Genomic DNA, 14,218 nt, shown 5'->3' on the forward strand with positions numbered 1-14,218 from the left:
GCCCATCAGACTAACAGCAGATCTCTCGGGAGAAACCCTACAAGCCAGAAGAGAGTGGGGGCCAATATTCAACATTCTTAAAGAAAAGAATTTTCAACCCAGAATTTCATATCCAGCCAAACTAAGCTTCATAAGTGAAGGAGAAATAAAATACTTTACAGACAAGCAAATGCTGAGAGATTTTGTCACCACCAGGCCTACCCTAAAAGAGCTCCTGAAGGAAGCACTAAACATGGAAAGGGACAACCGGTACCAACCACTGAAAAAACATGCCAAATTGTAAAGATCATTGATGTTAGGAAGAAACTGCATCAACTAACGAGCAAAATAACCAGCTAACATCATAATGACAGGATCAAATTCACACATTACAATATTAACCTTAAATGTAAATGGACTAAATGCTCCAATTAAAAGACACAGACTGGCAAATTGGATAAAGAGTCAAGACGCATCAGTGTGCTGTATTCACTAGACCCATCTCACGTGCAGAGACACACATAGGCTCAAAGTAAAAGGATGGAGGAAGATCTACCAAGCAAATGGAAAACAAAAAAAGGCAGGGGTTGCAATCTTAGTCTTGGATAAAACAGACTTTAAACCAACAAAGATCAAAAGAGACAAAGAAGGCCATTACATAATGGTAAAGGGATCAATTCAACAAGAAGAGCTAACTATCCTAAATATGTATGCACCCAATACAGGAGCACCCAGATTCATAAAGCAAGTCATTAGAGACCTACAAAGAGACTTAGACTCCCACTCAATAATAATGGGAGATTTTAACACCCCACTGCCAACATTAGACAGATCAACGAGACAGGAAGGTAACAAGGATATCCAGGAATTGAACTCAGCTCTGCACCAAGCAGACCTAATAGACATCTACAGAACTCTCCACCCCAAATCAACAGAATATACATTCTTCTCAGCACCACATCACACTTAGTCGAAAATTGACCACATAGTTGGAAGTAAAGCACTCCTTGGCAAATGTAAAAGAACAGAAATTATAACAAACTGTCTCTCAGACCACAGTGCAATCAAACTAGAACTCAGGATTAAGAAACTCACTCCAAACTGCTCAATTACATGGAAACTGAACAACCTGCTCCTGAATGACTGCTGGGTACATAATTAAATGAAGGCAGAAATAAAGATGTTCTTTGAAAACAATGAGAACAAAGTCACAACATACCAGAATGTCTGGGACACATTTAAAGCAGTGTGTAGAGGGAAATTTATAGCACTAAATGCCCACAAGAGAAAGCAGGAAAGATCCAAAATTGACACCCTAACATCACAATTAAAAGAACTAGAGAAGCAAGAGCAAACACATTCAAAAGCTAGCAGAAGGCAAGAAATAACTAAAATCAGAGCAGAACTGAAGGAAATAGAGACACAAAAACCATTCAAAAAATCAATGAATCCAGGAACTGGTTTTTTTTTGAAAAGATCAACAAAATTGACAGACTGCTAACAAGACCAATAAAGAAGAAAAGAGAGAAGAATCAAATAGAAGCAATAAAAAATGATAAAGGGGATATCACCATTCATCCCACAGAAATACAAGCTACCATCGGAGAATAAACACCTCTACACAAAAAAACCAGAACATCTATGACAAATGGATAAATTCCTGGATGCATACACTCTACCAAGACTAAACCAGGAAAAAGTTGAATCCCTGAATAGACCAATAACAAGCTCTGAAATTAAGGCAGTAATTAATAGCCTACCAACCAAAAAAAAAGTCCAGGACCAGACGGATTCACAGTTGAATTCTAGCAGAAATACAAAGTGGAGCTGGTACCATTCCTTCTGAAACTATTCCAATCAATAGAAAAAGAGGGAATGCTCCCTAACTCATTTTATGAGACCAGCATCATCCTGATAACAAAGCCTGGCAAAGACACAACAAAAAAAAAAGAGAATTTTAGACCAATATCCCTGATGAACACTGATGCAAAAATCCTCAATAAAATACTGGCAAACCGAATCCAGCAGCACATCAAAAAGCTTATCCACCATGATCAAGTGGGCTTCATCCCTGGGATTCAAGGCTGGTTCAACATACGCAAATCAATAAACATAAACCAGCATATAAACAGAACCAAAGACAAAAACCACATGATCATCTCAATAGATGCAGAAAAGGCCTTTGACAAAATTCAACAGCCCTTCATGCTAAAAACTCTCAATAAATTAGGTATTGATGGGATGTATCTCAAAATAATAAGAGCTATTTATGACAAACCCACAGCCAATATCATACTGAATGGGCAAAAACTGGAAGCATTCCCTTTGAAAACTGTCACAAGACAAGGATGCCCTCTCTCACCACTCCTATTCAACATAGTGTTGGAAGTTCTGGCCAGCGCAATCAGGCAGGAGAAAGAAATAAAGGGTATTCAATTAGGAAAAGAGGAAGTCAAATTGTCCCTGTTTGCGGATGACATGACTGTATATTTAGAAAACCCCATCGTCTCAGCCCAAAATCTCCTTAAGCTGATAAGCAACTTCAGCAAAGTCTCAGGATACAAAATCAATGTGCAAAAATCACAAGCATTCCTATACACCAATAATAGACAAACAGAGAGCCAAATCATGAGTGAACTCCCATTCACAATTGTTTCAAAGAGAATAAAATACCTAGGAATCCAACTTACAAGGGATGTGAAGGACCTCTTCAAGGAGGACTACAAACCACTGGTGAACAGAATAAAAGAGGACACAAACAAATCGAAGAGCATTCCATGTTAATGGATAGGAAGAACCAATATCATGAAAATGGCCATACTGCCCAAGGTAATTTATAGATTCAATGCCATCCCCATCAAGCTACCAATGACTTTCTTCACAGAATTGGAAAAAACTACTTTAAAAAGTTCATATGGAACCAAAAAAGGGCCCGCGTTGCCAAGACAATCCTAAGCCAAAAGAACAAAGCTGGAGGCATTTCGCTACCTGACTTCAAACTATACTACAAGGCAATAGTAACCAAAACAGCATGGTACTGGTACCAAAACAGAGATATAGACTAATGGAACAGAACAGAGTCCTCAGAAATAATACCACACATCTACAACCATCTGATCTTTGACAAACCTGACAAAAACATGAAATGGGGAAAGGATTCCCTATTTAATAAATGGTGCTGGGAAAACTGGCTAGCCATATGTAGAAAGCTGAAACTGGATCCCTTCCTTACACCTTATACAAAAATTAACTCAAGATGGATTAACGACTTACATGTTAGACCTAAAACCATAAAAACCCTAGAAGAAAACCTAGGCAATACCATTCAGGAGATAGGCATGGGTAAGGACTTCATGTCTAAAACACCAAAAGCAATGGCAACAAAAGCCAAAATTGACAAATGGGATCTAATTAAACTAAAGAGCTCCTGCACAGCAAAAGAAACTACCATCAGAGTGAACAGGCAACCTAAAGAATGGGAGAAAATTTTTGCAATCTACCCATCTGACAAAGGGCTACTACCCAGAATCTACAAAGAACTCAAACAAATTTCCAAGAAAAAAACAACCCCATCAAAAAGTGAGTGAAGGATATGAACAGACACTTCTCAAAAGAAGACATTTATGCAGCCAACAGACACATGAAAAAATGCTCATCATCACTGGCCATCAGAGAAATGCAAATCAAAACCACAATGAGATACCATCTCACACCAGTTAGAATGGCGATCATTAAAAAATCAGGAAACAACAGGTGCTGGAGAGGATGTGGAGAAACAGGAACACTTTTACACTGTTGGTGGGACTGTAAACTAGTTCAACCATTGTGGAAGACAGTGTGGTGATTCCTCAGGGATCTAGAACTAGAAATACCATTTGACCCAGCCATCCCATTACAGGGTATATACTCAAAGGATTACAAATCTTGCTGCTATAAAGACACATGCACACGTATGTTTACTGCAACACTATTCACGATAGCAAAGACTTGGAACCAACCCAAATGTTCATCAATGATAGACTTGATTAAGGAAATGTGGCACATATACACCATGGAATTCTATGCAGCCATAAAAAAAGGATGAGTTCATGTCCTTTGTAGGGACATGGATGAAGCTGGAAACCATCATTCTCAGCAAACTATCCCAAGGACAAAAAAACCAAACACTGCATGTTCTCACTCATAGGTGGGAATTGAACAATGAGAACACTTGGACACAGGGAAGGGAACATCACACACCCAGGCCTGTTGTGGGGTGGTAGAAGGGGGGAGGGATAGCATTAGGAGATATACCTAATGTAAATGATGAGTTAATGGATGCAGCACACCAACATGGCGCGTGTATACATATGTAACAAACCTGCACGTTGTGCACATTTACCCTAGAACTTAAAGTATAAAAGTAAAAGAAAAAAAAAGTTGACCATATGTTGAGTCAAAGCAAATATCAACAAATTTCAAGATGCTGAAATAATTAGAAATATGTAATTTTATCTGGTGGATATAACCTAGATATCAGTACAAAAAATAAACTAGAAAATCCCCCCGCCCCCCCAAAAAAAGAAAAAATCAAAGTAAGTGATGAAGAAAAATATCACCAAAAGAAATTGAACATTAACATTATGTGGTTCTATAACCTGTAATATTGGTGGTAATTATTTTTTTAATTTGTTGGGATGCTAGTTAAGTTGATAGTGTGACTTTTCTGTGAGAAAACAAAACAGTATAAATGAGCAGATAAACGACTCAGTAAAATTTTATAGGGTTGGAGTTTTATAGAGAATCACGGGAAAGTAAAAGAAGAAAGGACGAAAAGACAATAACAAGAAACTGTTCCTTTATCTGAATGGGTGAGTGATATAGGCTGGAAAGAGTCTATGAATCCAGGAGATGATGCTAAGATTGGGAGTGAATAAAAAGACGAAAGTTCTGGAGGTATATGTGCACGTGAAGTAATCAAGAATGTGAAGCTTTGGAAGCGAGTAAGATAATTAATATTTGCAATTGAAAGAGAGAGAACTTCATGTCAATGTCAGGTCTAGAAGTTGATCTTTGGTGTGGCATAGTTGGAGTGTCGGTGAAGGTCATAAGAGCTATGGTCAAGGAATTCTGAATTAAGGGTGGAAGATGGTTTTTTCCCAAAAGACATAGAGATAACTTAGCACAATGACAAGATCTGAGGTAGAGGAGAATATTGAGACAGTACCTGAGTCAATGCTGAATATCAGGGCAAGACTTTGAGGTTAATATTTGACAAAAGAAAAGAGGGAGGCACAACCCGATATCATAAAATTCAAAGAAGGAGAAATGTTTTATAAGGATGAATAATTAATATTTTGGAAGCTACAAAGCTGGAAAAGTAGATATAAACACATTCTAATGATATCATGGTATGATCTATATGGGAAATGGGTAGGATTCACTAGCAAGAGCTACAGGGAAGTGAGGCTAGAGAAAATCTAGACTTCCCAGATACTACACTCTTCTGTTTTTCTTCTTGCTTCCATGGGTGATTCTTCTCAGTCTCTTTTGAGCATCTTCTTTTGCTTTTGCTTTAAATGTTGCCACATACTCTCTAAAAAAGAAATCTCTGTTGCATTTAATTCAACTAGTCATTTTATAGAAACATGTTTGTCTACTAGTTTATTGTAAGCATATTTCTTATCAGATTATAAAATATAAATCAAAATATTTACATATATAAGATTTTAGTTTCTGATATTATCAATGTTAAGAAAAAGAAGATGTATGGAAGTACTTCTGATTCTAATATTAGATATTAGAGCATATTTTAGGGATTGTTGGATATTTTCTGATGAATTGTATAGGATTTTATAACTCACATGTAGGTCTTGTTGGTGAATACTTTTATTTGTTTCCTGAACATATTGACCTTCAACTCCTCTTTCAGTAAAAGCCACTGTTTAAAATATCCTCTGGGAAAAAATGTATGAGTGTGTGTGTGTGTGTGTGTGTGTGTAAATGCTAGTTTTATATTTAATGTGTAAATGTTAATTTCATACAAAATTAGCATTTAATGTATAAGTATTAAAATGTAATATCTTCTATGAAGCACTTTATTTTCAGACACTAAAAATAACTCTTTTGTTGTGTTGGTAACAAGTACTCATATAGTAAGTAAATTAGGCTGCTCTGGCTACCGTAACGAAATACTATGGGCTGGGTGGTTTAAAAAGCAAAAATTGTATTTTTCCCCAGTTCTGGATTATGAAAAATCTCAGATAAAGGTCCCCAGAATCTGTTCCTGGCTAGGACTCTTCTTTTACTAGCTTGTAGATAGCCAGCCACCTTTTCCCTGTGTTCTCAGGACCTTTCTTCAGTGAGTGCTCCAGGGCAGAGAGATAGCTAGCTCCCTGAAGTCTTCTGACATGGACACTAATCCTATTCGATCAGGGCCCCACTCTTATGACCTCTTTTAACCTAAAGACACCATCACCCCATAACTGCACACGGAGATTATGGCTCCAACTTATGAATTTAGGTGTAATGAGAAAAACATTTGGTCAATAACAATGAGTGAAGCTGCTGTTTATTTAGATCTGCACAGTAGTTTCTTGAATATATTTTAGTCAGTGGCACAGCCTTACCAATCATTCCCAATGCAGAGGTACTAATCCATAAAAGAATGTCTAACCTAGACTTTTGTACCTGTTACAAAAGCTATATGACTCCCTGGGATCTGTTTGTTGGGATTTTATTAGATATGGAATAGTAGCACAGAAGTTGGAACCTCCAGATCTTCCTCAGAGAGGCAGGATGATGGGTGAGATCAAGAAGAAAGAGTGGCTCTCAAGCTGAGACTTGATCAATTAAAAAAATGAAAAACAATGCATAATGAGAATAGCTTGGACAATATAAGGAGTCTGGAAGGCCATGACACACCTGGGGGTAGAAGTAAGTTTCCTGTGATAGTACCATCTTATATGTGCACTAGACTAGCAGGCAGGAAATATGAACAAACAGCTCAGATTAGGACATACTGAATCATGAAGGGACATTTATGCCATAACAAAACTTAATATCTTAATATCCAATGAAAAAATAATAATTTTCATTTCAAAATGAAAATCTTATCATCTGATTCCCCTGCCACTTTATGGATACATTAGTGCTCCTTATAGTTTCTTTTGGCTTTGTTTATGTCTGTATTTCCTTCTGGGCTGTGGGATGCTCGATGACAGGGACTGCAGATTTGCATCCTCAGTTTGTCACCTGGTACATAGTAGGGAACCAACCAATGTTCCTTTAAAGATTTTGGAATTAGATGAACACCAAGTTCATTTTCATTGATGAGATTTTTCAATACTATAATTATAATTTCTAAGAACTCTTGGAGGATAAGATAATCAGAGGTGAAACTGGTTTTAAAATTGCATTTCATACTAATGAAGACCCTTCTGAGAAGGGTTTTTATGCTGGGTGGGGTGGGAGGTAGTGTTCAGAAAATATTCCTTCTGTTTTTTTTTTTTCCCCAGTCAGCATCCAATGTTTGTTTACTCCGTGCACACAGTCTAATCACTAGCATTTATTTAAGTCTTCAAGTAACTGAATCCTCAGAGCAGGGCTGTTTAGCTCACTTGAATGATATTTCAGAGGCTTGTTTTCTTCATCTATATCACATTAATTTTGAATATCAAGGGCTAAATACATGTTACATAACCTTGTATGTACTTTTGCTTGAATATATGTGGACTTTACTCATTTATAAATGTGGCCCACGTTTTCCTAGGAAATTCAGAAAATTGTTCAATAATGAAATAATTTCTTTGTTTTCCTTCTAGATAACATGAAAGAGGATAAATTCAAATGGAATCTAACTACACGTTCCCATCATGGTAATGTTTTTAAGTTATTATTTTGATCTGCATTGCAAATACCTGATAATATAAAATGCAGTTACCAGGCTTCTTAAAGATAGGCCAATACAGAACAAATCATGTGGTTTAACAGTTCTAATATAATAAAATGCAACAAAATCATTTCATTTCTTTTACTAATGATGCATCAAAGCAACTACTTTGCCCATCCATTATCAATTTATACATGCGCTAAGAAATACTTAATAATTAAAACCAAATACTAGGTTGGGCGCAGTGGCTCACAGCTGTAGTCTCAGTACTGTGGGAGGCTGAGGTAGGTGGATCATTTGAGCCCAGGAGTTTGAGACCAACCTGGACAACATGGCAAAACCCTGTCTCTACAAAAACAAAACAAAACAAAAACAAAAACAAAAGTCAAAACTTAGCGGGGCATGTAGGCATGTGTCTGTGATCCCAGCTCATTGGGAGGCTGAGGCAGGAGGATCACTTGAGCCCAGGAGTTGGAGGTTGCAGTGAGCTGGGATCATGCCACTATACAACAAGACCCTGTCTCAAAAATCAAACAAACAAAAATCCAAATAGTAGATAGTGATTACATTTAATAGGTATTTGTGATCGTATAAGTTATTTGGCACCAACTGTTTTTGTGTATACTTGTGTATCTGTAGGAGTATAAACATTTATATATGCTAGAATAACTATGTGGAGCCTTTATTCAAGATTCCCGTCACAAAAATGTGCAACAGAACAAGAATCATTTTGCCTTGAGCCAATGAGCTAACCATAAGCTATATAGTTCAAATGCAATTTCTGAAGATTTATCGTTTACATTTGAAAACCTTGGACTGGGAGATTTTTCTTTCAGCTCAATTTTGGCCCAGCACACTTCCCATCACTCCAGATCACAATGTGTATCCTGTATAGATGAAAGATGATTCCAATAAGTCTACGATTTAGGTCTCAGTAAATTCATACTTACTCTAAAAGATGTAATGTTTGCCAAAAATAGGACATTGGTACATCATTGTATTTTGCTCATAGACTTCTCACAGTGTTTTACAGTTTCTGTATGTACAGCTTTGTGTTTACTTTTCCACGACCTGGGCATATCATTGCTTTCAGGATTCAAAGGGATGTGGTCCTGTTTGGAAGTGGCAGAGGCATGTGTAGGGGATGTGGTCTGTAATGCACAGTTGGCCTCTTACCTTAAAGCTTGCTCAGCAAATGGAAATCCGTGTGATGTGAAACAGTGCCAAGCAGCCATACGGTTCTTCTATCAAAATATACCTTTTAACATTGCCCAGATGTTGGCTTTTTGTGACTGTGCTCAATCTGATATACCTTGTCAGCAGTCCAAAGAAGCTCTTCACAGCAAGACATGTGCAGTGAACTTGGTTCCACCCCCTACTTGCCTCAGTGTAATTCGCAGCTGCCAAAATGATGAATTATGCAGGTGGGTAAAAACACTCATACCTTACTTTCTTATTTCGGCACCTTATTTGTTATAGTCCAGTCCTAACACTTGATCTCATTACATTAGCTAGAGTTCCCACCATCATCCAACATAGTGTAAATAAAACCAGACAATTAATATTTTTGGAATCTATGGTACATATGCACTATCATCTTTGAAATTCAAATGCAGAGTAGATTTTTGAAATAAAAAATCAGCATGTCAAAATATGGTAGCCATGAAGTAATATTATAGAAATTATGTATTCAAGTTAGACTAATGAATTGGTTAATAGACCTGACTTACATATCAGCTTTTTAATTTTTTTTTGTTGTTTGTTTAATTATATAAGGCTGTTACAAATTTATTATTTTGGCAAGGAGACTTTTCAAACTTTGAAATAAATTCTTTCTGTCTTAGGCTGGAGATCAGGAAGAAGAAGGTAGCACAAACACTCACATGAGTGGTGCAAAGTCAGAGATAACCAGGTCCACACACATTTGTGTCTTTTCACAATGTCAGGCTTTAATACTGTTCAATCACAAAAGCCACAAGCTGCATGGAGTTCCCAAGGAGGCAGTTCTCCTTAGTACTTCTCATTCACTTTGTTTTCAGAGCCATGGGTACACAGGCTCAAGCCACTCCACAAATCAGTCAATATTGCAAACCATACATAATAATATACTTAATATATAAGGGTTATAGGTTAAACATTCCACAACAAAGTAACATTTAACATTAAGAGAAAAGGGATAAAGAAAAGGGTTAATGAACAAGTCCAGGAAGAGTGACAAAAAGAAAGATTCTTCTGGTCTTATCTGGGCTGTCCATTGATCTTGCAAGGAAGAGTCTGATGTGGGGAGAATTGTTGGCAGCAGATGCTGGGTGCTTATGAGCGACAGCAAGATGGTGTCAGGTAAGATGGCCATTTTGAGCTGCTGAAGTCCTACTCTCTTTATGGCCAGAGTCCTCTTGAGAGGACTGATAGTGGAAGAGAATGCTTGTTTATGTCCTTATTTGGTTGGATGCAGTATTGTTTATTTAGCAAAATATTTTGTTCCTGTTGGAAAAGTACCATATGAAATCTAAGATGGAGCCTTTTTTGGAGTTACTTATGTCAAGGATGCTCTATACAAGTAGGATTTGGACATCCCTAGCACACATGTATGCCATGACCATAGAAATGTATTCATTCTCCTCTTTCTAACCTCGCACCTTTAATTATTGGGGGAGTAATGTTAGTCGTTTATTTATTAATTCAAAAAAAATTTATCAAGCACCTACTACTACTCTAGGCAATGGCGAATAAGGAAAACAAATGCCTATGGATCTTAAAGTCCAGAGAGAAGACAGATATTAAATTAAAAATGTATGTGTTGTTTTAAGGCAAACAACACTAGGCAAACAGTAGATACTGAGAGAGGAGATACTAAGCAAACTGACCAGCCAGTGCTTAGGAAAACATGTATGTGGCATTTTAGAAAAGCAGTGAGGATAGAGTGTGCAAAGGGGAGAGAAATAGGGGCGAGATAAGAGAGTTAATTGAGTGGGTGTGAACAGGCCTATATCATATAAGGGCTTGAAGGACACTGCCTAGGGCTTCGGACATGTAGGTGGCTTAGTGTGTGATTTGTCATATTTGTCCCCTTGTTTCAACTACTAGCAAAAAAACACAAAAAGTAATGATATCAACTTCCTGAAGGTTCTTAGTAAAATTCTCTCTTTCAGCTTTTTAACTATGTCTACTCTTATTTTCAGTCACTCTAACTGGCAAAGTAGTTCCAGATCTTGTAAACATTTGTTAAAAAGAACTGCTTCCCTATAGCACACTTTCTATGAAATAAGTGGTAAAGAGCTAAGCAGAGTCCTAGAACATTGACATATTTCGTCAACTTATCACATAGGATATCAAGGTTCTTAAAATTGTATTCAAGAATTTTTCATGCAAATGTGTGTCAGTTATTTTAAGGCTTATTATTTATTTTTCTTGAGTGAATAATAAAGGCAGTGACAAAATACGTTTTATAATGCAATTTAGGTTTTTCAAACTCATTTATCATCTCAAAAATCCTTATTAGAGAAATACTACATTTCATTGATTCTAAGATGCGATTTCTTTTTACACATTTTAACATCTCTGACATATTTTAAATAAATTTTTAAGGTCAATAACAAAGACATTTGTCATAATTTAAGTTCCAGCAGGTGTTTTTTGTTGTTATTGTTGTTGTACATAAAATAATGGTATCTTCTGAAATCAATGAAATATCAAACACATGTGATTACACTACTTTTGTCACCTCAAATGAACTAAAACTATTACTATTCTGCCTTTCTAACTATCATATTCCTACATCAACAATGAAACCTAATAATATTTTAACCAGCCAGGGCCAGGGGCACCATTGTTTCAATAGCAAAATCACTATAAAAATATCAGATTTATTCACAGGTGGGTACTCAGCTTTGCCTGAATCCAGTGCCAGGGCTTTAGAGGTGCTATCTAATTATCTGGAAGCCATTAGCATTCAACCTTCAAAGCATGGTATTTCTGAGCATCCACATCAAAGAAAATATTTTAATAGCAAGTGATGGCTCTGCTGCTATAGTTCTTGAGAATTCCTGTGATAGACTCTGAAGCACACACTCTTACACTAACCTCCCCTTGGTATCAACACCTTCTCAGATGGACTGGCACAGAGTTGATGATTTTCCTCAATAAGGACCCCCAGCTTTAACCACCTTTTCAAAATGTTTGGTGTGGGGTCTGGAGTGGGATAAGCACTCAAAAAACGTCATCTCCCTTCCTCTCACTTTTGAATATTGTACACTTAATTTTTATATTTTAGTATACATATATGTATTTCTTCTCATGTAATTTCTTTCTTAGATTAGTTCAAGTGTAAGGACTGTGTGTCTTCAATTTCCTTTCACTATGTGCAAATAGTCCCTTAATCAGTACTTTATAGAGTTGATGGAAATGTTATATAATATTAGTAGTCAATGTGAAAAGACAAATCCTATCATTTTCCTGAGCACATTTTGCCTTAGGGAGATTTCCAGCATTTATATTAAATTATTGTTAATGTAATTCAGATGAAAAACAAATCTCCAAATGGAAAACCACTTCTTCAATGAGAATATTAAGCCCTTTATGATACTTACCTTTTTTGCAGAAGAGCCTGTACATAGGCAAAACAGGGCACTTCAGTTTTAAAATACAATTTCTGTCCCTGTTCCAAATTTTTCAATTCACGATGGGCTTTGAAATTCCTTTATTTTTTAACAGCCAAAGAGAACAATTTAAGGGCCATTTCTCAATTACCTTTCTCTAGTACAGACACCCTCTGGGAGGTGAGATTATGCCTTGCCAATTTCACAAAAGTCTGGGTATTTACAGAAAATTATAATACATTATATTTTTATATATTAACTTAAAAAAGTAATGACAAGGTATTTGCTTAGAAAATATTCTAAATACTTTTAAATATGCATGTATTCTTTATTTAGTTGATTTAAAACAGATGACATCATATTATGTATTTCTCTATACATTGTTTTTGTTATTTTTCCCTAAATGTGGATTAAAGATCTTTCCATAATTGCATACAAGAAAATTCACACATCAGGGTCTGTTAGGGAGTTGGAGGGGGAGCGGAGGGAACTTAGAGGACAGGTCAATAGGTGCAGCAAACAACCATGGCTCATGCATACCTATGTAATAAACCTGCACGTTCTGCACATCTATCTCATTTTTCTTAGAATAAATTAAAAAAAAATTCTCAAATGTTTGAACGGCTATAGAGTATGCCATTACGTGGATGTAGCTTAATTAATTTGCTTAGTCTTTTTTGGACATTTAGACATATTCCAAGTATCTTATTTTATTTGTAGCTATTGTAAATGGGACTACTTTGAAGATTTGTTTTTCAGATTGTTTGCTGTTAGCATATAGAAATGCTACTGATTTTTGTATGTTAATTTTATATCTTGCAACTTTACTGAATTTGTTGATCAGTTCTAAGAGTTCCTTGGTGGAGTCTTTGGGTCTTTTCAAATATAAAATTATATAATCTGCAAACAAATTTTTCTACCTTTCTAATTTGGATGCCCCCCTTTTCTTTTCCCTCTCTTGTCTAATTGCTGGGCTAGGACTTCCAGCACTATGTTGAATAATAGTGATGAAAGTAGGCATCCTTGTCTCATTATAGATCATAGAGGAAAAGCTTTCAGTTTTTCCCCATTCTATATGATACTAGCTATTGGTCTGCTCTGTCATATATGGCATTTATTCTGTTGAGGTATATTCCGTCTATATCCTGGTTTTGAGGCTTTTATCATGAAGGAATGTAGAGAACTTTAGCAAATGCTTTTTCAGAATCAATTGAAAGGATCATGTTTTATGTCCTTCATTTTGTTGATATGATGTATCAAACTGATTGATTTTCATACATTGAACCATCCTTGTATCACTAGGATAAATCCCACGTGGTCATGATGAAAAATCTTACTGTGTTGTTGCATTTGGTTTGCTAGGATTTTGTTGAGGATTTTTGCATTAATGTTCTTCCGGAAAATTGGCCTGTAGTTTACTTTCCTTGGTATGTCTTGTCTGGTTTTGGTGTTAGGGTGATACTGGCCTCAAAGAATGAGTTTGGAAGTATTCCCTCCTCTATTGTTGGAAATATTTTTAGTAGAATTGGTATTAGTTCCTCTCTAAGTGTTTGGTAAAATTCAGCATCATGTCTCAGGTTTTCCCTTGCTGGGAGACTTTCTATTACAGCTTCGATCTCATTACTTGTTATCGGTCTGTTCAGGATTTGGATTTCTTTATAGTTCAATCTTGGTAGGTTGTATGTGTCTACAAATTTATTCACTTATCCATTTTAGATTTTCTGATGTATTGGCATATATTTGCTCATAGAAGGCTCCAATGATCCTTTGA

At 36.3% G+C, this 14,218-nt stretch overlaps 1 protein-coding gene across 1 annotated transcript in view; it reads left to right on the top strand.

Annotated features, from left to right (window-relative positions):
• Positions 1–14,218, top strand: part of GFRAL (GDNF family receptor alpha like) — a 72,268-nt gene that overhangs the window by 14,818 nt on the left and 43,232 nt on the right. The window contains exons 4-5 of the mRNA XM_001157000.6: positions 7,782–7,835; positions 8,943–9,273. Of these exons, the coding sequence (XP_001157000.2) occupies positions 7,782–7,835; positions 8,943–9,273 (385 nt within the window). The remainder of the gene's footprint in view (positions 1–7,781; positions 7,836–8,942; positions 9,274–14,218) is intronic.

Source organism: Pan troglodytes, chromosome 5 (genome assembly GCF_028858775.2).
Source record: "Pan troglodytes isolate AG18354 chromosome 5, NHGRI_mPanTro3-v2.0_pri, whole genome shotgun sequence".
NCBI classification, from domain to species: domain Eukaryota; kingdom Metazoa; phylum Chordata; class Mammalia; order Primates; family Hominidae; genus Pan; species Pan troglodytes.